General features: G+C 42.8%; 2 protein-coding genes across 4 annotated transcripts; one reads left to right on the top strand and one right to left on the bottom strand.

Annotated features, from left to right (window-relative positions):
- The first annotated feature begins 105 nt into the window (after positions 1-105).
- Positions 106-7,041, top strand: LOC144582118 (uncharacterized). 2 transcript variants are annotated; one of them, XM_078368953.1, is made up of 2 exons: positions 106-425; positions 5,335-7,041. In XM_078368953.1, the coding sequence occupies exons 1-2, from the start codon at positions 115-117 to the stop codon at positions 5,432-5,434; spliced, it is 411 nt and encodes a 136-aa protein (XP_078225079.1). In that variant the 5' UTR covers positions 106-114; the 3' UTR covers positions 5,435-7,041. The 2 variants fall into 2 exon arrangements, with proteins under 2 accessions (XP_078225079.1, XP_078225080.1); XM_078368954.1 differs by lacking the exon at positions 5,335-7,041 and adding an exon at positions 2,173-2,378.
- Positions 7,042-11,492: 4,451 nt separating this feature from the next.
- Positions 11,493-20,929, bottom strand: LOC100405222 (HLA class II histocompatibility antigen, DQ beta 2 chain). Of its 2 annotated transcripts, none has more exons than XM_008994221.5 (6): positions 20,790-20,929; positions 19,058-19,324; positions 16,019-16,300; positions 14,935-15,045; positions 14,443-14,466; positions 11,493-13,848 (listed from the first exon to the last, which is right to left on the bottom strand). In XM_008994221.5, exons 1-6 carry the CDS (start codon positions 20,884-20,886, stop codon positions 13,835-13,837), a joined length of 795 nt encoding a protein of 264 aa, XP_008992469.3. In that variant the 5' UTR covers positions 20,887-20,929; the 3' UTR covers positions 11,493-13,834. The 2 variants fall into 2 exon arrangements, with proteins under 2 accessions (XP_008992469.3, XP_035153550.3); XM_035297659.3 differs by having other exon boundaries at positions 11,493-13,846; positions 14,440-14,466.
- Positions 20,930-21,715: the final 786 nt, after the last annotated feature.

Below are 21,715 nucleotides of genomic sequence, written 5' to 3' on the forward strand. Positions count from 1 at the left end.
CTCTCCGAGGAGCGTCCGCGGTAAGGGGGCCTTGATGCATCCCCCACGCTGGAGCCCGCGCTGGGCTGGGACTTTTTGCGCTCCATCTGCATGGCCTGGCTGCCCAGGGAGCTGATGCCTGGGCAACGACGCCTCTTTGTCGTTGACCTTCACCAGGCCTTGCAGCGCTCCAGCTCCTGCTCGATGTCATCCACTGAGCGCAGCTCCCTGCGCGGCGGCTCGGAGTCCGGGAACTGCGCCCTCCACGCCTCCGCGAAGCCCACCGGGTCCACCATGCCGCTGCCGGCCTCACCTGCGCCCCCGCGCTGCGCGCCGGACCCGTCTCAGCTGCGGCGCGGCTGGCTCGCCAGGCCCGGACCCAGGCGCCCAGCGGCCCCCATGCCCCGCGCGGTGGCGAACAATGCCCGCCCCCTCCCCGGTGGCAGGTGAGGTGGCGCCGGGTGCTGTGCGCGCGGGCGCGGGGAGGGGCGCGCGGGGGGAAGGGCGCGGGCTGCGCGCGCCGCTATTGTGTGGGGTGCTCCTCTGCGCGGCGAGGCGCGGGCGCTACCCTCCGCTCCTCCCGGCCGCCACTAGACCCTGGCCGCGTCCCGCGTGCTCCTCGCTTCTCGCTCCCGCGCCGTCCCGCAGCCTTTTTTTCCCCGCATATGTAATACCACTTTTATTATAATTTTAAGCCTAAAATATAGCAGATACAGAAGTACATATGCCTTCAGGACTGAGTAAAGATAAAGAACTCTGACCGCAGAATTTTTTTCATGGTTTAGTAAGGAATCAGCAGAATCTTACAGGTCTTCTGTCATTGTTTCTCTCTTTCCATAAAATGGGTAAAACAATATTAGAGGATCATTTTAAGAAGAAGCTTATGAAGTCTCACCAGATGGAGTTCTTGATCTTGTGTTGCAGCGCGCTGGCCTCTGTCCCTGGCAGCCCGGGCAGAAGGGCTGGCAGGGCCACCCCGGAGCTGGGGACGCTGGGGGGAAGCTGCTGATGGGCATCAGGCTGCTGTGGTGGCGGCTGTTATTGTTCCTTTGCCATCGCCCAGGGCTCGAGTGAGTCGCTTGCGCCTGCCGCCTGGGGTACATTACCGGGGAGACCAGCAGCTCCTCACGGCCGGGGCGCTTCACCGCGGCAGAGCATGGCTACACCTCTCAGCCCCTCGCTGCCGCCGCCGCCTCCTCCCGTCAGCCTGTAATTCCAATACTTTGTAGGAGGCTGAGATAGGTGGATCTCTTGAGCCCAGGAGTTTGAGACCAGCCTGGGCAACATGGTGAAATCCTATCTCTACAAAATTTCCAACAAATATTAGCCAGGTGTGATGGCATGCCCTTGTAATCCCAGCTAACTGGGAGGCTGATGTGGGAAGATTACTTGAGCCCAGGAGGTGGAAGCTGCAGTGAGTCATTATGCCACTGCACTCAAGTGGGACCCTGTCTCAAAAACAAACAAACAAACAAACAAAAAAAAAACAGGAAAAGCAAAACCAAATATTACATGTTCTCACTTATAAGTGGGAGCTAAACACTGGATGCACATAGACACAAAGATGGGAATGATAGACACTGGGGACTATTAAAGAGAGAGGAAGGGGGACGAGGACTGAAAGACTACCTCTGGGATACTATGCTCACTACCTTGGTGATGGAATCAGTCACACCTCAAACCTCAGCATCATGCAATATACCCAGGTAACAAACCTGAGCATGTACCCCCTGAATCTAAAATACAAATTGAAATTATTTTTTTAAAAAAAGGTTGGCTCACACCTGTAATCGCAGCACTTTGGGAGGCTGAGACGGGTGGATTACGAGGTCAGGAGATCGGGACCATCCTGGCCAACACGGTAACATGGTGAATATCTACTAAAAAATAATTAGCCAGGTGTGGTGTCACGCACCTGTAGTCCCAGCTACTGGGGAGGTTGAGGCAGGAGAATCACTTGAACCCCGGGAGGCAGAGGTTGCAGTGAGCCAAGATTGTGCCATTGCACTTCAGCCTGGGAAACAGAGCAAGACTCCATCTCAAAAAAAAAAAAAGTTGGTGTACTCAGAGAAACACTGGTCTTCCATCATGAGCAGAACATGGATGAAATAAATATTGCTTAGAAATTGACAATTGTGGTTTTTGAAAGTCTTTTCCTAAAGACCCCTCCTTTTTGTCTTTTTGTATGTGCAGTTTTCTTTCTCATGTCTTCCTGATGTTGAACCACTTTTTCCCCCTCGAGACTTGCATCCAAGCTTTTCATCTATAAAGCCTAAGAAAGAGTAAGTAAGATGTGCACAGCATCTTGTGGACGTATTTTAGGACTGAGCCATTTTTTAGGTATATGACCTTACACATGATTAGTGCTTTGGTAAATAACAAAGATTTAATAAATGCTGACTATTACCATATAAAATTGTAACTGATTTTTTTTTTTGAAACAGAGTTTTGCTCTGTCACCCAAGCTAGAGTGCAGTGACACAACCACGGCTCATTCAGCCTTGACCTCCTATTCTCTAGTGATCTTCCTACCTCAGCCTTCCGAGGAGCTAGGACTACAGGCATGCACCAGCATGCCTGGTTAATTTTTTTAGTTTTTGTGGAGACAGGGTCTCACCGTGTTGTCAGGGCTGGTCTCGAACTCATGGGCTTGGGCTATCTTTCCACCTCTGCCTGCTACAGTGCTGAGATTACAGGTGTGAACTACTGCACCTGGCTTTATTATTATTACTAGAAACAGGATCTCACTACATTGCCTGGGCTGGATTCCAACTCCTGGACTCAAGCAATCCTCCCACTCTAGCCTCCCAGGTAGCTGGGACTGCAAGGTACACACCACTGTGCCTTGCTTGTAACTTATTTAAAATAAAATAAAATAAAATAAAAATTTTAGACACAAAAATAAAAATTTTAGACACAAAAAAGTTTAGAGAATAGAATAATGAGCTTCTAAGTCCCAGAAAATTTGACTGCTTCTCAGAATATTATGCTCATTATAAGAGGAAGGCAGTGGGTCAATTTTGAATCGAGTTCTGTACTCTGGAAACTACTGGCAGATATGGGGCACAAGCAAAGGGAAGTGTATCCTTGCCTATAATATATGGTGGGGAGAAAAGATCATTGTACTTATTATGATGAAAAACTACAGGTAGGAGAGATAAGAGCTGATACATTTGAGACCCACTTGGGTCCTGTCCCACGGTCCCTTTTCTCTTCTGTTCCAAAATACTTATAAGCCTTAAAGAGACTTGGTGGTTACAGGTTTGGACCCTGGAGATGGACAGGCATGGATTGGATTCAGCTTTGTTACTTAGGAAAAATTTAAGCCTTTATTTCCTCATCTGAAAATAAAAAATGGGTCAAATAATAATGCCTGTCTCAGAAGTTTGTTCTGATAATTAGACACTGTTAGGTTCATAGAGAACTTGGTATATACCATTTTTCATTGATTTTAAGATTCACACTTTAACATCTCTGAAATATGTGTAACAATCAGTGATGTCATGATTTAGTTGCTAGCATTTTCTTTCTCTCTTGGAGGTTCACAAAATAATGGTGAACCTTATGATTGATGGGTCTTAGATTTCATGAAATATTATAGCAAGTGGTTAATAAATATTAGTAATCAAAATAATGATGAGTTCCCTTAATTCTCCCAATCAAACTTCGTATCACAGAAATTTTCTCTATTTTGTCTGCCGTTGAGGAACCATGTAAACTTGGGCAAACCTTTTAACTTCTGTTGGGATTCTGTCTCAGAATCTCTGTTTCTTCCAGCATTAAAGTCCTAAGATATGATGGGTTCTCTGGAAGTCAGTTAAGATGAGACCAATGTAAGTGTGCAAGAACGTGCAGGGCACCTCGCTGTACTCTTGAGCAGTCCGAGGGATGAATCCTTTTGTCTCCATGAAAGAAACAACTCTTTCACACTGCTGCTCTGGCACATCCAGGACATCTGGCTACCAAAGGGGATGTATGGAATGGAAGTCCCTGGCTTCCTGTCTGTTATGGAGATAATCATGTAGTTCTGGGAAATTCTTCTCTAGGGGTCTAGCCATGTGGTTGGCATAGCAGGATGGCAGAGTGGACATAAAAAACTCTAAGAATGAGGGCTTGGCGTGGTGGCTCACGCCTATAATCCCAGCACTTTGGGAGGCCAAGGCGGGTGGATCACGAGGTCAAGAGATCGAGACCATCCTGGTCAACATGGTGAAACCCCGTCTCTACTAAAAATACAAAAAAATTAGCTGGGCGTGGTGGCGCGTGCCTATAATCCCAGCTACTCAAGAGGCTGAGGCAGGAGAATTGCCTGAACCCGGGAGGCGGAGGTTGCAGTGAGCCAAGATTGCACCATTGCACTCCAGCCTGGGCAACAAGAGTGAAACTCCGTCTCAAAAAAAAAAAAAAAAATACAAAAGAAAAAGAACTCTAAGAATGATCGGAGACATTCATTGGGCATTGGCTCTTCTGAAATGCCACCCTCATCTTGTTGCCAACTTGTCATTATTTTAAACTTTTTAGACTGAAGTTTGTACCCTTAGAATTGCCCCTCTGGGTTACACAACAAATCTGGGAGCTTAGTAAGTGTTAAAAAATATTCAATATGGGATCACTGAAAGGGCATGAGAAGGAATGTCTTCTCTAGCCATCTCCATGATCACATGAACATGAGACCATTATCTGGCTAGTGGTCTCCACGAAGAATTGGAAACCACTGAGGTTCTAGTCTTGAGGATTCAGTGATCATGGGGTGATGGGTAAAATGATAGCAGGAGAGAGGAAACATGGTTGAAACAGTTCCTGGGATATTTGACAAAGGAGGAAGTTATCTAAGAGACACTATCGAGAAAGTGAATATGCTTAGGTGAATGCCATCTACATCATTATTTTGCATAGGGCCATCTTGGATAAATCTAGGTATGATATGCCTGTACTAAATTTGTGTTTTCTCAGAGTATTTCTATTTATATTACCTCATTTTACAATAGTTTTGTGATGTATGTTGGGCAACTATTACCAGGGCTGATTCACAAGTGAGGGAGTAAATGTGGATCAGTACCACAACAGACCTAGGAATGGGGCCGGGATTGACACTCTGCTCTCCCCATTCCCAAGTCCATTCTTTTTCTGCTTTTTAAAGGTGCCTTGCTTGCCTTGTTTCTGCAAGGGTGAGGTTTGGCTCACTGCTGAACCTCACTCTTGCAGAAACAAGGCAAGCAAGGCACCTTCCTCACATTACAAACCAGGTCTCCAAATGCAGAACTGGTCTGATATATTTCCGTGAACTGAGCACCATAAATTTAGTCTACATTGTCATTATTATGTGTTGTGGTGATGTTTTTCTTTCTCTTCCAGAAAATACACTCTGGTCAACATACAGACTAGATCTGCAGGAAAAAAAAGAAAAGAAAAAATTTTTAAAATATCAGAAAGGACTAATGCTTTCTATTTTTAGAAGATGGTGAATTTAATTTTCTCCTGAAAGTTTCTGTGGAATGATGGTTTATTTCTGGCATGGAATGTAGCCAGAGTTTCAATGGAAAATAGAGAACTCCGAAATGAGTGAACTCTATTCCAGAGAGAACATTAGAGAGAGATAAGGTTTGCCAGCAGAGAGGACTCTCCAAAGACAAAACTTCTGGTTTTGCGTGTGTCTCAACTTTGGCTGTTAACCTCAAACTGAGAGGCAATGGTATAACCTGGAAACCTATGGAGAACTGGGCTGAGATTTTCTTCTAAGCAGGTCAAATCAATTCCAAGTGTCATTGTTCTCCCTCCAGCCTTAATCAATATTCAGGACTTCCGGAGAATGACGCCTTGAACAATAATTAGTGGTGATGGGGGTACTACACACTTTGCTGGTCATCAGCATCCCCAGCTTGTTAAGAATGCTTTCATAGAATGTCAATACAAAGGAGGCTTTTTTGGTTTTCTTTTCAGATTCTTTTATGGTTTTAAAATTATTTATTGTTATTATTAACCCTTTGAAGAGCAGTTAATTGAGCAGAAACTACAGAAAGTGCCTGTATAGTCTACTCCCTCCACTCTTCTCTGCAGCCTCCCCCATAATCAACATCCCCACTAAGTGGCATATTTGTTAAAATTAATAAACCTACATTGATGCATTGTTAGTGTAGGACCCAAAGTCCTCAGTTTGCATTAGGGTTCACTCTTGTTGTTGAACATTGTATAGGCTTTGAAAGTTGTATACTGGTAAGTATCCACCATTGTAGTATTATACTGAATAGTTTTACTGCTTTAAAAATCCTCTATGGGCTCACGCCTGTAATCCCAGCATTTTGGGAGGCTGAGGCAGGCGGATCACTTGAGGTCAGGAGTTCGAGACCATCCTGGCCAACATGGTGAAACCCCATCTCTACTAAAAATACAAAAATTAGCCGGGCGTTTGGCACTTGCCTGTAGTCCCAGCTACTTGGGAGGCTGAGGCGGAAGAATTGCTTGAACCCAGGAGGCGGAGGTTGCAGTGAGCCAAGACTGCGCCACTGTGCTCCAGCCTGGCAACAGAGCAAGACTCCGTCTCAAAAAAAAAAAAATGTTTTTCAAACCCTATTTGTTGTAACATCAAACACAGATATAAAAGTCTCCACCATATAGGACCTCCACCCTACAATGTTAATTAAAACAGGAGGGAAATGTGCTGGTGGAATTAAATATAATAAACTATGGACTTAATACAATAAACTTAATATAATAAACTATGGACTTCGGGTGATAATGATGTGTCAATTAAGTCATATATTGTAGCAAATGTATCACTGTGGTGGAGGATGTTGCTAGTCAGGAGGCTATGCAGTGTGGGAGCAGAGAGCATATGGGATACTCTGTATTTTAAGGTTTTTCTGGTAACCTCAAACTTGTTTAAAATAAAGTGTATTTAAAAAAAAAAGAAAAGGTCAACAATAATGATCCCAAATATATAAAATTTAAAATGTAGTATAAAAAGGTCACATGAAAGTTCATGAATGTGTTAAGAACTTTTTTGCAATAGGATTTAAAATAAATTTTATGTAAATTTCAATGATTCATTTGGGAAGAACCCAGTATTCTGGAGGTGTGTGCATTTGTATGTGTGCATGTGTGTGTGTAATAAAAGGGTTACATTGAATGGCATTATCACCAGAGTCATACAGTGATATATAAATGCTCCCCTATTTAGAAACCTTCCCCAAGAAATGCTGAGGAAAGCAGCTTTAATAGTAGCTGAATTTTACTGAAAGAATGTACTCAAAGAGTCTTTATATAATGTCAAAATAGCATGATTAAAATTAGTTTTATAAAATAGAGCAAATATATCTTTTTATCAGCTAGAAGTTAAAAGTGAGATCATCATATGACATTATTATAAACAAAGTTATAAATCAGACTGCATGATTTAAAATTATGTGATTCTTAAAAAATTATTTGTTATCTGAATTATTTCAGATTACATACATAAAGTATGACTTCATTAATAGGTAATATCACATTTTTTAAATTTTACAAAATTTCCAGTCGCAATGGTTCACTCCTATAATCTCAGCACAAGGTGAGAATCCCTTAAAGTCAGGAGGTGGAGACCAGCCAGTAGTCCCAGCTAGTAGGGAGGCTGAGGCAGGAGGATTGCTGCTTAAGCCCAGGAGTTCGAGGCTGCAGTGAATTAGGATCAATGGCACCACTGCATTTGCAGTGGGCAACACGGTGAGACTCTGTCTCTAGAGATAAATAAATAAATAACATTCATGACATTTTAAAATCATATAAAATATTTCAGGTTTGTACCTACCACCAAACTAGAGATTTGAAGAATTAAACATTACAAATAAAGCACTTCACACACAGACTGGCACATAGTAAGCAGTTAATAGATGTTAACAGTTGGTATTATCGTTATTTTCTGGAGTCCAAGTCAAAATCTCATGATGAATGATGCCACAAGGATGTAACCAACAAAAATCAGAATATGAGAAGTTGTACCAGAGTTAAAAAAAAGAAAAAGAAAAAGAAAACACTTCTCCAACGAACAATTTGCAAAAAAGTTAAAAATAGAGAAAAGAAAACCTATCACTTAAAAAAGAAATATACTAACCAAATTCTGAGCTTTGTTTAAATGTATATTCAAACTAAACATTTTTTTAAAAGTTTATATGAGGCAATCAGAAAAATTGACACTGAGTATATTAAGAAATTATCTCATTTTAATTATGGTAGTAGCATTGCTATTATGTTTCTAAAAAGTTGTTATATTTTAGATTTTCATAATACAAATTTATGAATGAAATATATCTAAAAATATTGCTAAAATAATCCAGTATGTGCCTGTATAATAATTGGATGGGTTTACAAAATTGCTCATGACTAGATCATTGTTAAAGCTGAGCTGTTAATACATAGTTTTATTCTCTCTACCACTGTACACAGTTGAAATTTTCTATAATATAAAGGTTTTTTTCAAAAAATAAAAGTATTTGGAAAAGTCCCATAAACATAGGCAGAGAAGCACTGAAGTTACTTTAGTTTTTCAGCTTTTCTCATTTTTATCACATTTAGGAAACTCTGTCCAAATCCTGCCCAAGACTATAAGAACCTCTCAGGAATGCAGCTGTAAAGAATTTATATGCAGGAACTAATAATAGCAAAGGAAAGCAAAGTAATGCTCACTTTATTATTCACTGGATGAAGCCCCCTGGACTTGTTTATATATTCACTAATTTATCAAATATACAAAAATGATAAAAAAAATTGGAAAATTTAATAAGAAGTTTGGAAAATTAAATTAAGAAAATCTCACAGTAATTTAAAAGGCAAAAAAAAAAAAGTAATATACGGTAGAAAAAATAAGAGAATAGACCAAGGAAATCCAACCTCAAGTGACAGAGCTAGAGAGACCAACGGGGAAGATGAAGGGAAAAAATTACCAAAAGAAATAACCAGGGACAAATTTTCAGATATAGAGGATTTAATTCTTCCATAGAATAGTCTTGTGAGGTATTTAGCATAACAAACTCACCTCTAAATATCTCATTTTGAAAATGTCAGAAGTTCAGGTGTTAAAGAAAGGTCATAAAATATTCCAGTGGGGGAAACCAAAATGAAACAAACTGACAACAGACCAGATAATTCTATTATTAAGATGTTGAGAAAGTCCTTGAAGTTCTAAAGAAAAATTATTTTTTGTTAATAAATGTAGACCTTTTCAAATTCACAATCGGGCAAGGAGAAAGAGTAAAAATACGTGTGGATGTGGAGGGACATAAAATTTACCTACTACACAGAGTTTTACTAGAAGTTGGCTAAGGATATGACAGATTGAGATTGTTATTCAGAAAGGGGGAAGGTAAGGAATCCAAGAAACTGGGTTTAACCAGGACCTCACTGAAGAGAGATCCTACTACAGCAGTTTCTTGGTAAGAAAAGAACACCTGACTACATAAGTAACATTTAGAAAGTGATCAACTTTTTTTTTTTTCAAATTTAGAATTAAGCTGTGAACGAAGCCCAAGGACTCATTGTTACAGCAGAATGTCAATATTTCCTCTGTGAAAATATTGAAAAATTGGCAAGTGGAAACACAAAGGAGAGAGGAAAGGGAGGGTAACAATGCCAATGACTTCATCTTCCAAGAAGGAGGAGAAGAGTCACTGCCCATACTTATAGAAGTCACACAAAAAAAAGTGTGTGTAAAATGACTCAAGAGTTAGAGCAAGGTTTTAGAAATTGGACTATTATTTCAGTGACAAAAAAATAGACTATTATTTATCAGCATAACTGAAGCTATTCTGAAGTTGCAAGAGGCCCTCAGAGTTGGCCCAAGTTACAGCAAGAGTTTAAGGCTTTTACACCCCTACACTGACCAATCATTACAGGTGAGTTCTTCCTGGGACATGGAGTAAAATATGATGAGGCAGGTTTCATCACCTAAGACAATTCCAGGGGGCGGTCAGCCAGCACCATTCCCAGAAAATAAGAGAATAAATCCTTCAGTCTCTAAGAGAGGAGTTTAGGTATGACAGAACAGCGCCCATGACAGAAACACTGTTCTAGTTCTTGGGAATACATATATATTCACGTGGAAGAAAACAGATCAATGTTTTTCAAATTTAGCATCTATTTAAAAACTTAAAATAGAACTGCCACATGATCCAGCAGTTCTACTTCTGGGTACATATGCAAAGAAAATGAAATCAGTGCATCAAAGATATATCTGTACCCCCAAGTTTATTGCAGCACTATTCATAATGGCCAAGAGACAGAATCAACCTAAGCATCCATCAGCAGATGAATGGATAAAAAAATGTGGTGCATATACACCATGGAATACTATTCAGCCTTATAAAATAAGGAATCTTGTCACTTATAACACAGGTGAACCTGTTACACATTATGCTAAGTGAAATAAGTCAGGCACAGAAAGACAAATACCGCATGACCTCACTTCTATGCAGAATCTTAAAAAGTCAAAGTCATGGAGGAGGTGCGGTATGGGGAGATGGAGAAAAAGGAACGAGATATTGGTCAAAGGTACAAGTTTCAGTTAGAGAGGAGGAAAAGTACTGAAGATCAATTGTGCAGCGTGGTGACTACAGTAAACAACAACATACAGTTGTCCCTTGGCATCCATGAGAGATTGGCTCCAGGACCTTTCCTGGATACCGAAATCTGAGAATGCTCAAGTCCCTTCTTAAAAATGGCTTAGGCCAGGCGCGGAGGCTCAAGCCTGTAATCCCAGCACTTTGGGAGGCCGAGGCAGGTGGATCACGAGGTCAATAGATTGAGACCATCCTGGTCAACATGGTGAAACCCCGTCTCTACTAAAAATTACAAAAAATTAGCTGGGCACGGTAGCGCGTGCCTGTAATCCCAGCTACTCAGGAGGCTGAGGCAGGAGAATTGCCTGAACCCAGGGGGCGGAGGTTGCGGTGAGCTGAGATCGCGCCATTGCACTCCAGCCTGGGTAACAGGAGCGAAACTCCGTCTCAAAAAAAAAAAAAAAAAAAAATGGCTTAGTTTTTGCACAACACCAAAAGAGATTTCCCCATATACTTTAAATCATCTTTAGATTACTTATAATACCTAAAGCCATACAAATGCTGTGTAAATAGTTGTTATACTATATTGTCTTTTGAGTGGTATTATTTTTATGTTGTATTATTGTATTTTATCATTTTTTCCCAAATATTTTCAATAAAGGGTTGGCTGAATCAGAGGACAGAACCCACAATACAGAGGGCCAGCTGTATTGTATATTTGAAAACTGCTAAGACAGATTTCAAATATTCACATCAAATGAAAAAAAAGTATGTGAAGTGATTGACATGTTAATTAGCTTGATTTAGTCATTTCACAGTGTATACATATATTGAAATGTCACATTGTACCTTATAAACATTCATTTATCAATTAAAAATAATTTATTTTTTGAATGTAACATTAACTTTTTGTTGTTCAAATAAAGTTTTCCATTCTTTATTTTCAAAAACTTTTTTGTTTAAAAATATCATCTCGATCATCTCAATTTTTGTTAACTCACTTGATTCACTCTATTAACTTAACCCTCTTCTGAAGTTAAACATTCCATGGTTATCAGGAAGGGCAAGGTTATGTTGCAGTAAGATCTTAGCCCTCAGTTAAAAGCAAATCTCAGTGGTTTCACTCAATAAAGAGACTTCATTCCAGTTTTTTGAGTGACTCAGGTTTTATGGAGTTTCCAACGTCTCATCATGCATCTACTTGCAAGTTCCATTGGCTAATATTAGTCAAATGATCCCAACCTAACAGCAGAAAAGACTGGGAAACGTAAAGAGGCTTATGACATATTGGTGAGCACCGTTGTTTCTGAAAGATATACTGATATTTCCTAAGGTAAAAACAAATGCTCACAACTGGCAGGTTGTTCTCTAGAACACCAACGCTTTCCTCCAATTTATATGCATACTAAGACTCAATTCTTCTTGTTATCAAATTTATTTATAAAGAATATACTTGTTACTTTATCAATTAGAGATTATACTACTCAATGGAATCTGGGTGCAAAAAGCAGTTGTTTCTATGAAACTGGCAGTGGAAGAAAGGGAAAAGACTTCGACCTTCTTGTAAACAAAGTGTCTTCCAGCACATGTTCAGTGTGACAAAGCTGAACTTAAGGAATGTCCTAGAATTTGTTTTGGGCCACATTAAAAACAGTCATGGGCTGCATGCATCCCGTGGGCTGCGGGTTGGACAAGCTTGTCTGTCTTAATGACAAATCCAGAGACCGAGATGTAGACCAGCTTCAGGGCTGAGCCCACATCGAAGGGGCCACTGTGTGTAGTGACCTCCCTCATGATTAGGAAGAGAGTGTTATCAGGAATCAACAGATTATGATGTCAATGACAAAGGGAGCTCAGACGAGGAATGGGATGGCTGTGAACGGTTACCACTGAGGGACCCTAGAACCAGAGGAAGATCTGCCGTTTGACCTGTGGGCTCCACAAGAAACAAACTTCCCCATCCACCCCTCCACTGGGAGGAGGCTCTGGAGGCTGAGGTGCTCCACATGGCTAATGTAGACATCTGCACACTGGAAAGTGGTTTCCAGCACCACAAAGTTCTGGAAAATCCAGTCTTCCTTCGTAGTAAGAGGAATGAGCACGCTGGCTGTCAGCATCCTGTGCACAGGATGGTGTGTTTGGGAGGTGTGCCTGTTACTCAGGCTCAGGCAATCAGAATCTTTTCCAAAATTATTAAAACTTTGGTAGACACTCTAGAAACATATATAACAAAGACACACACACACACACACACACACTCACATGAAGAGAGAAATGAGATAAGGTGTGAGCTGATAAGAGAGATGCAGAACAGAGAGATGCAAAAAGAAAAAAGAAATGCAGATAAACAGTGACAAAGATTATAAAAACAGAGAAAGGCAACAATGCAGTGAAAGACACAACAAGGGAACAAAGACAAAACAAGAGAGACCCCCAGAAAGAACTATACAGGGACAAAGAGACACACAGGAAGGACACACAGATAGAACTATAACCGAAAGAGAAGAGAGAGATGAAGACCTCATTGAATACATGGAACTAGTCACTTCTGAAAGCAAGTGTCCTTGTAACATAAATCAAATATGTTTGAGTTGAGTTTCTGTCATTTGGAACCAAAAATAGTCCTTTCATTGCTGGTTATGCTTTCTTAAAAATAAAAATTAGTTTCGATTGATGTGACTTGCCAGCCAGAATATATCTGAAACATCAGTCACTACAGCTGTCCCCAAACAATTCCACCATGCGTACTTAGACAACACTAAGGCCACTGCGCTGAACTTCAATATTAAAGAACCGTGAATGATGTGACAATTGAATTGATTTTCTACCTCCTCTGCTCACTCTTACTTTTTCACCCCAAGGTGTCTTTTCAAGGTACCACCCTCTTTCTGGCCACAGTTTGGCTGAGTCACCTCAAAGTATGTTCCTTCACTTGGCAGTGGTTTCCTGCCTCTGCTCAGCTGAGGAAGTTCAGAATACGGATAACTCAGAATCATGTTTAATTATGTGAAAAGCACTGAAGTCAGGTAAATGATTTTCTTGTGTTGACAGGTCTGGAGTGGGGAGAAGGGAAACAGAGAAGCCCCTTGGGGCCTGAGTAGACACAGCTTGCAGTGCACAGGTGGAGGCTCGGGGTTAGTGCAGGAAGCAGAGTCACAGCCAGCGCCCGGGGGTTGGGATCATAGGAGGTGACCTGGTGGCTGCATGAGAGCCACTGTAGGACTCTGACCTCAGGGGGACAGGCAACACAGGCAGTTAGAAATTCTGGGCAGGGGCAGGTGGGCATTACAGAAGAGTGATAACCAATCCCAGACAAAAGTCTTCAGGAATCAGTGCAGGAGCCCTGGAGAAGAGAGATAAGGTGTGATCAGCACAGGATACCCTGAGGGACACACCATCTCCCCCACCCCTCAGGTTCCTCTGCAACATCAAACAGAGAATGCTGAGGTCCAGAGCATATCATCTTTAGGTTCCTCAAGATCTGTGTAAAGGTAAAATCAGCTCACGAGGACACAGAGCTTCAGCGTGATGCAGATTTGTGGAAGTGGGGGAACAGCAGTTACCCTTCTGGGTAATAGGAACGGTTTGATTTTTTTACTAAATTGAATGACACCTCATCTCCACCACTGGCAACCTTTTCCAGTCACTAAATAATGCCATCAAAATGCAGCACAAAGTGGGCATCACCCCACTGTCTAACATTCAGATGTGTCTCTGTCCCCACATTTCACAAAAAGATACCACCAAAGTTAAGGCCTTGTTCCGGGGAACAGCCTCTGGAGATTCCTGGAAACTGGCAAACTTCTCCCCTGAGTCTTCACCCTCATAGCAGCAAATAGGCCATGAACAGAGACCACTGTGCCCTGGAACACTCAGCTCATGCTCTTCCCTCTTGTACCTGTTCCCTCCCCACACTGGATCATGGCTGAAATATTACCTGCAGGGGGAGGCCCTCGAGGTCCTGCAAAAGGAAGTAATACAGAGAAAGGTCTTGTTAGACAAACAGCCACTCTCTCACCCCAAAGGACAATAATGCATGTAGCTTAATTGGAGTTATATTTTCTTCCCACCCTTGTTCTTCAAGGCCGTAAGCAGCCTAAGTTAAAATTCCAAAAAACAAAGGAAATTGTCACTAGCGAGCAAGGAGGCCAAGGCTCTGAATCTCTTAATGGAGGAAGCTTTTGGAAAGGAGCCAATGAGTTAATGATGAACAGTAAGGCAGTTGTGGAATAAGCTCTATCAGTCAGCTCTGGCAGTGCTATCATTGACCCAGTAAAATCAGATTCCAATGCCTCCTCCAATCTTGTCCTGTCTCCTCACACTTCCTCTCAGGGTCAAGAGGAAAGAGCTACATCTAGAGACAGAAGCTCTCTGAACAGAGAGTCTTGGTCACAGTCTATCTTCCCCATTTCCCCCTGGGGTTCCTCACCTTTCCGACCCCTGTGACGGATGACAAGGCCCAGCCCGAGGAAGATCAGCCCCAGCACAAAGCCTCCGATTCCACTCAGCATCTTGCTCTGGGCAGATTCGGAGTGAGCCCCTAGGAAGAAGAGCCTGAATGTCAGTGATTGTCCCCACACCCCATAATGTCCTTGGTACAGGAGGTAGAGGTGTCAGGGGAAACTAGTTCTCCAGCCTGACCATCCTAGGGAAGAGAAAGACCAGCCAATAGGTCCTTGGGCACATTGGGTGGGTGAGGGAAAGGAGGAAGTACACGCCTGCTCCTCAGGAATTCATCCAGACCTCAAACCCCAAGGCCCCAGTCACCAACCCTACCAGTCAGTCTCATAGCTGTCACAGCTGGGTTCTGGCGTTTTAATAGTGTTGATATGGTTTGAATCTGTGTTCCCACCCAAATCTCATGTTCAATTGTAATTAACACTGTTGCAGGTAGAGCTTGGTGGGAGGTGACTGGATCAGTAGACCAGATTCTTGTGAAGGATATTACACCATCTCCCTTAGTACTGTCGTCACAATAGTGAGTTCTCATGAGATCTGGTTATTTAAAACTGCGTACCACCAACCCCCTCTTTCTCATGCTCCTGCTCATGCCATATGAGACTCCTCATTCCCTCTTTTCCTTCTGCCATGATTAGGAGCTTCCTTATGTCTCCCCATAAGCAGAAGCCACTGTGCTTCCCGTATAGCTACAGAACCATAAGCCAATTAAACCTCTTCTCTTTATAAATTACCCATTTCAGGTATTTCCTTATAGTAATGTGAGAAAAGCCAATGAAACCTTTCTTTATAAATTACCCAGTCTCAGATATTTCTTTATAGCAGTACACGGATAGACTGATACAAATGTGTAGAGTGAGCTCCCTAGTATCTGGAAAGACAATGAGAACAAGATTCTTGTGATGTGCTCGCCATGGGTAGCAGTTGCTCTAGTCTCCTGTGGTTCCCAGTTCAGTAGTGATGTCAGGAACAAGAGATGGGATGGCAGGGGTCAGAGGGAGCTCTGCCCTTGGTCTTGTGGGGCCCACAGTAAAAGGAAACCAGTTTCCCCTTACGCCACTCCACGGTGATGGGGCTCTGGAGGCTGGGGTGCTCCACATGGCAGGTGTAGATGTCCCCACGCTGGGGAGTCATTTCCAGCATCACCAGAATCTGGAATGTCCAGTCACCATTCCTAATGAGGGAGGTGGACACAATGCCGGCTGTCTCCTCCTGGTCATTCCGAAACCACCGGACTTTGATCTGGCCTGGATAGAAATCTGTCACGGAGCAGACCAGCAGGTTGTGGTGGTTGAGGGCCTCTGTCCTGGTTGGGGAGATGGTCACTGTAGGCTCCACTGAGGGCAGTAACAGACAGGGAAAGACATAGGAGCGAGATGTGAGACCATACAGCAAGTCTACCATGAGCAAGGGTCCCTCCTTGGAACCAGAATGAAAAGATACTTAGAGTCCAAGTCTTTGATTAAGAATCCTTCAACAAATATAAATTTGACAATCACTGAGAATCCAAAAATAAACAACAGACCCTAGTTTCTGCCTTATAGAACATGCAATCTAGTAACAGACCAGAAAAATAAATGTTACTGCAAAAGTTTGTAATATTTGAAGGATACGTAGGCAGGCCATGAAAACAACTAACACTGATCAAGCATCATGTTTGCCTGTAATCAGTTCCTTGACTTCTCAGAGTGCTGCTCGTGTCAAAAATGGCACACCTTTCCCTGCCTGTTTTACACATCTTACGCTGTACCTCTCAGGCCATTTTACTGAATTTCCTTTATTTCTTTATCATAAAACTACAGTAAATATTTAATGTATGCTTTATTTACTTGGCAATATTTTTTCTTAATTTCCTTTTTAACACTCAAGATAGTTCAATTACTAGCTGCCTACCTTACTCCATCCCTGTTCTATTGAGAATTACTTTCTTGTTCTGAAAGTAGACATTATCATGTATGTTTTCCATAGGAAATATTCTGAGATCTGTGCAGAGATCGGCCTGGGTGCCTGTAATGTGAACATATATATATTTAGCTGGAATTTGCTGAGGTCAGCAGGTGGCACCCCAATGAAATGGCACTCATGAGCCATCACCCGGAAGGATCACGGTTTCTGCCTGGACTTGAACTTCTGTTTAGGTTGTCCTTCCTGGAGTCTGACTAAAATCACAGTCAGCTATTCGAGGACTTATAAGATGTATTCATCTTTAAAAGACTGAAAGTAAAAAGAGAGAGCACAAATTCACGAGAAAAAATGATAAAATAACTTTCATGAAAATAGACTTGAAATAGCAAAAATATAAGTACTTGACAGCATTAGAATGTGGGTCAGAAGGAGGCAACGAAGCTTTGTGAACCCACATGGATAACACTGGGGTCAGTCTAGGGATTGATTAATCAGTGAATTTTCAATACCTTGAAAGTATTGTTTTGTCCCATTAACATTGGAAACAGGCAGGAATAGACTCAGTGCTACTTCTTTTCAAAATTGGCTTTAACAAGGCTTTGCTTCCCTTAGGCTGTGTAGACGTGTAGTGAAGAACATAAAGAATGCTGTGTATGGCCCCGTGTGGTGGCTCATGCCTGTAATCCCAGCATTTTGGGAGGCCGAGGTGGGAGGATCACGAGGTGAAGGGATCGAGACTACCCTGGCCAACATGGTGAAACCCCGTCTCTACTAAAAATACAAAAATTAGCTGACGGTGGTGGTGCGAGCCTGTAGTCCCAGCTACTCAGGAGGCTGAGGCAGGAGAAGCGCTTGAAAGCAGGAGGCAGAGGTTGCAATGAGCTGAGATCGTGCCACTGCACTCCATAACCAGCCTGGCGACAGAGCGAGACTCTGTTTAAAAAAAAAAAAAAAGGAATGCTGTGTATTTGGGGGAAGTTTCAGGTCGATTACTTAAAATGTTTACCATGTACCAATATTAGGTTATATAAAGTGGTGATGCTCATCTCTAATGCACAGGTAGCTGTGTATTAAATGACAACATAGATAGTGTTTGCTAAGGCAATTGTCAGATAAAGTACTCACTAAATGGGAAAAATTGACTTTCATATTGTTTATCCATGAAGTGGATAGTGATGGGTGGGAAGGAGAAAAACTACTCCAAAAGCAACCTGAAATCATTTTCATTCAATAATTTAGTAGCTTCAATCTATTCCAAAGCGTCTGCTCTTTTCATTGTGACATTTGATCAGCTTTTCTAAGAAATTAAAACTGTCTTACAACACCATCCAAGTGTTGTTTTTATTTTCAGCAAACACCTTTTTTCCTGACTGCATTCACACACCTTAAGATCCAAGTCAATAGGAATTTAAACCATTACCCAAAATAACAGAAAAGAATTAATACAGTCAATTTTTAAGGCTCTATTTAACCTCTGCTTTCTCTTGAGCCTAAGTGGATGGGCAGCTGAGTACATTTATTCATTAATTTAACCGAAGATCATTGAGCTCATACCACATACCAGTCAATGTGTCAGGTACCAGGCATGCAATAATTGAAAGAGTCTCTCACCTCAAAGAGCTCCACCATGAATGAGAGCCATTTAAGAAAACAGAATTACAATGAATAATAATTTGAAGCCAAATGTCAAAATATCATATTTCACAACTGCCATTGCTGGAGGCCCTGCGCGCAGTTGTGGGACAGCCCTAACTCCACCAGGACAAGCCTGAATCTTCCTGTGGCGCGAGCTGGGCACGTGGGCCTCGCTGGGTGGGGCAGTGCTAGCGGGGCAGGCGAGCAGGGGAAGAGAGAACTGCTCAGCAAAGGTAAGGCACGAGGAGGCAAACGTATAACGCACAAGGCAAGAACGTGCAGAGCAGAGGACAAGGCCAAAGGACGGAGAGGCTGGGAACACACTGGGCAGCCTGACCCATCTCTGCAGGGGACTCAGGGCTGCGTTTGCGCGTCTTCCTGCTCTGCCTTAGATCTCTGCCCCTCCTGTGCTACCCCAATCCCCAAGCCCCCGCCACCTTCCTGTCCCCTGGGGTGGACCAGGGCTCTATCCTTGAGGCCTCTTCGCTGCCTTCTGAGCGCAAAGACTTGGCACCCGCCAAGGGTGAGCTCCGCGGAGGGTCGACGACGCTCACCTCGGCGCTGCAAGGTCGTGCGGAGCTCCGCCTCGTAGTTGTGTCTGCACACCGTGTACACCGCGGCCCGCTCCTGCTCCAAGAAGTCCTTATAGTTGTTCCAGTCCTCGGTGCTCCGCCCCAGCTCGGTCACCGCCCGGAACTCCCCCACGTCGCTGTCGAAGCGCGCGTACTCCTCGCGGTTATAGATGTATCTGGCCACACCCCGCACGCGCTCCGTCCCGTTGGTGAAGTAGCACATGCCCTTAAACTGGACCACGAAATCCTCTGCGGGGAATCAGCAGCCGGTCAGTCAGGCCTCTCCCGGCCCCAGCCCCAACCCCCAGCCGGACCGCACTCTGCAGCCGCCGCCCTGACACGACCAGCAACTGCGAAACCTGTCCACGTGACTTCGGGTTCTTGGCCAGGCCCCGTGCCTAGTGCTTGGACCTGGGATCCTCCAGGGAGCTCTGCCCGCCCTCTCCGGGGGCCTCGGGAATCTGCTTCCTTTAGGGAGGGTAATGGGAAAAGCCTAGTCCCTGCCTGAGCCTGTGAATCAAGTGAAGAGGGCAGTCCGATGGATTTTACATTGACCTCTGCACTTAGATCCAGGCGTTCTCGCATGGAATCCATTTTCCATGGAGCTCCTGGGAATCTTAGAGACAGAGTTATCCACATAAATTTGAGAGTTCAAGGGAATGACAAGGAAGGTTCAGAAATTAAGCTTGTTCAATACTTCAATATCATACCTGATACAAGTATTCTTTTGGTCCCTGGACAAAATACATTTCTCCTCATGCCTAGATTTACTCTCTTTCCGCTATACCCGTCCAAGTGCCCGGTGAGGTTCACTCACTTCTGTGTTAGAAAGGACCTACAGCTCCGGAGTTCTAGAAAGAAACATTTATTCATGGAAAGAGCCCAAGCTTCCAAATTCTATGGAGTCCAATTAAACTGAGTCAATCACCAGCTTGGGCCCGTTACTTAACAGAATATGCATATCACAAGTATAATTTTGTAAAAGGAAAATCATGATACTTACACACAGGATGTTAGGCGGAGTGAGGGAATTTATATAAAGTACTGTCCTGTGTCTGAATGGAGTGGTTTCTCAAGATGTATTATTTCCCTTCTTTACATCCTCCTTTCTATCATACTAAATTCAGTCTATCATCAACTCAGTTCCCTGAATCCCACTCAAGTTACCTTTTGCCCATAAATCAGTGAAACATCTGTGGTCACCCAGTCAGCTTCCCTCAATACCATGAGTTTGCCTTCACAAACTCTCCAGTCAAGTCAGTAGTATAGACTCCTTTACTGAGAATACTGAGAATACAGAAACCATTGCTGCGTTACATTTCCCAGTGCAGAATCTCATCATATTAAGTCTAGGTAAGTAAGTCTTGGGGTACCTTGAAATGGCAAATCCTATGGTGTCTTTGGGGAAATTCATATCATCAAAAATAACTCCCTGGTCACTTTGTCCTGTCAGGAGCAGAAAATGCACACATTGTCTTCTCCTTTCTCTCTCCTCCTCCAGGTTTAAGACTATGAGGTTGGGGTTGGATTATCCTCACCTCACCCATTATACGGTGGAAATAAGAATGGAACATAGCTCTATTTCCCAAAAAGAACAAATGGTAATAAAAGACTGTGTTCTGGGATCATAGAGGTCACCATCCCCCAATACTCCAACCCAAGGAGAGCCTGTTCGCAGAGCGGAGGCTCTCCAGAGCAGCTGTCCTGCACTTACTGGGAGAGTCTCTGCCATCAGCCACTGGGGTGCTCAGCATCGCCAGCATCAAGGTCACAGCTGCTGCCCGAAAGCCTCTAGGGATCTGCAGAGCCATATTCCAAGACGTAATTGAGACCAAGGAAAAAGCAGTGGTAGTCAATGCAGCTCAAACCTAATGGATCTTATGTACCTGCCGGAAGCAGTAAAAACCTCTGGATGTTACCATGCATGGTAGGATTGGAGAGTTCCTAGGAAAGGAACCAATCAGCACTGGAGCTGAAGGACCTCATCTGCCTCTGGGCAGACATTTTTCTGTGAAGATTCTCACTCCAATGCCTGGCACTGTTTCTTCTTCAAATTGCACTAGATGGGCAATTGAGGTGAAGATTTCCAAATAACTGAAGATTGAATGGGTTGGGAGTTTTAAGAAGCAAAAGACAAATGTGATTCAAGAGTAGACATCCTACAAACTATGGTTCTTATACTTGGGATTTTTAGTAGGGAAAATTAAGTGGGGATAATATTTCAGGAAAAGAAACTTGTTGTCATAGAAATGTTCACTTCTATTGTCTTTGACACTCTGAGAAGGCTTAAGTTTTGGTGAGAAGAGCAAAGTTCTTAGAAGGAAACGATGGTGAGTTGCAGTCCTACCACTAATGTGCTTTCTGAGAGACAACAAATTACCAAACTCCTTTTTGCCCCAGGCTTCTCTTTGCAAAATGTGGATCACGTTTCATGCATTTTACATCTAGATCTTCACATATACAAATTTAAGATTAATATGACTTGCTTAACATTACAAAAGTCTCCTCCACTGTTATGTGTAACTTTCAGATTAATTGGAGGAACAAGAAAACAAAGCAAATAAATAAAACAAAACAAAACAAAACAAGTTGCCACCCAGCCCTACTGGCAGGTGACTCTTCATTATGCAAGAATGTATT

The sequence above is a fragment of the Callithrix jacchus genome, chromosome 4 (assembly GCF_049354715.1).
Source record: "Callithrix jacchus isolate 240 chromosome 4, calJac240_pri, whole genome shotgun sequence".
NCBI classification, from domain to species: domain Eukaryota; kingdom Metazoa; phylum Chordata; class Mammalia; order Primates; family Cebidae; genus Callithrix; species Callithrix jacchus.

What these genes read in the sequence shown, in the direction of transcription:
- LOC144582118 (XM_078368953.1), top strand. Translation starts at nt 115, where the DNA reads ATGCCTGGGCAACGACGCCTCTTTGTCGTTGACCTTCACCAGGCCTTG. An exon ending in CGCCCCCTCCCCGGTGGCAG is followed by an intron (nt 426 to 5,334) that starts GTGAGGTGGCGC and finishes TTTCTCTTCCAG; the next exon opens with AAAATACACTCTGGTCAACA.
- LOC100405222 (XM_035297659.3), bottom strand. Translation starts at nt 20,886, where the DNA reads ATGGCTCTGCAGATCCCTAGAGGCTTTCGGGCAGCAGCTGTGACCTTG. An exon ending in TGATGGCAGAGACTCTCCCA is followed by an intron (nt 19,325 to 20,789) that starts GTAAGTGCAGGA and finishes GATTCCCCGCAG; the next exon opens with AGGATTTCGTGGTCCAGTTT. An exon ending in AGGGCCTCCCCCTGCAGGTA is followed by an intron (nt 13,847 to 14,439) that starts ATATTTCAGCCA and finishes TCTTCTCCAGGG; the next exon opens with CTCCTGCACTGATTCCTGAA.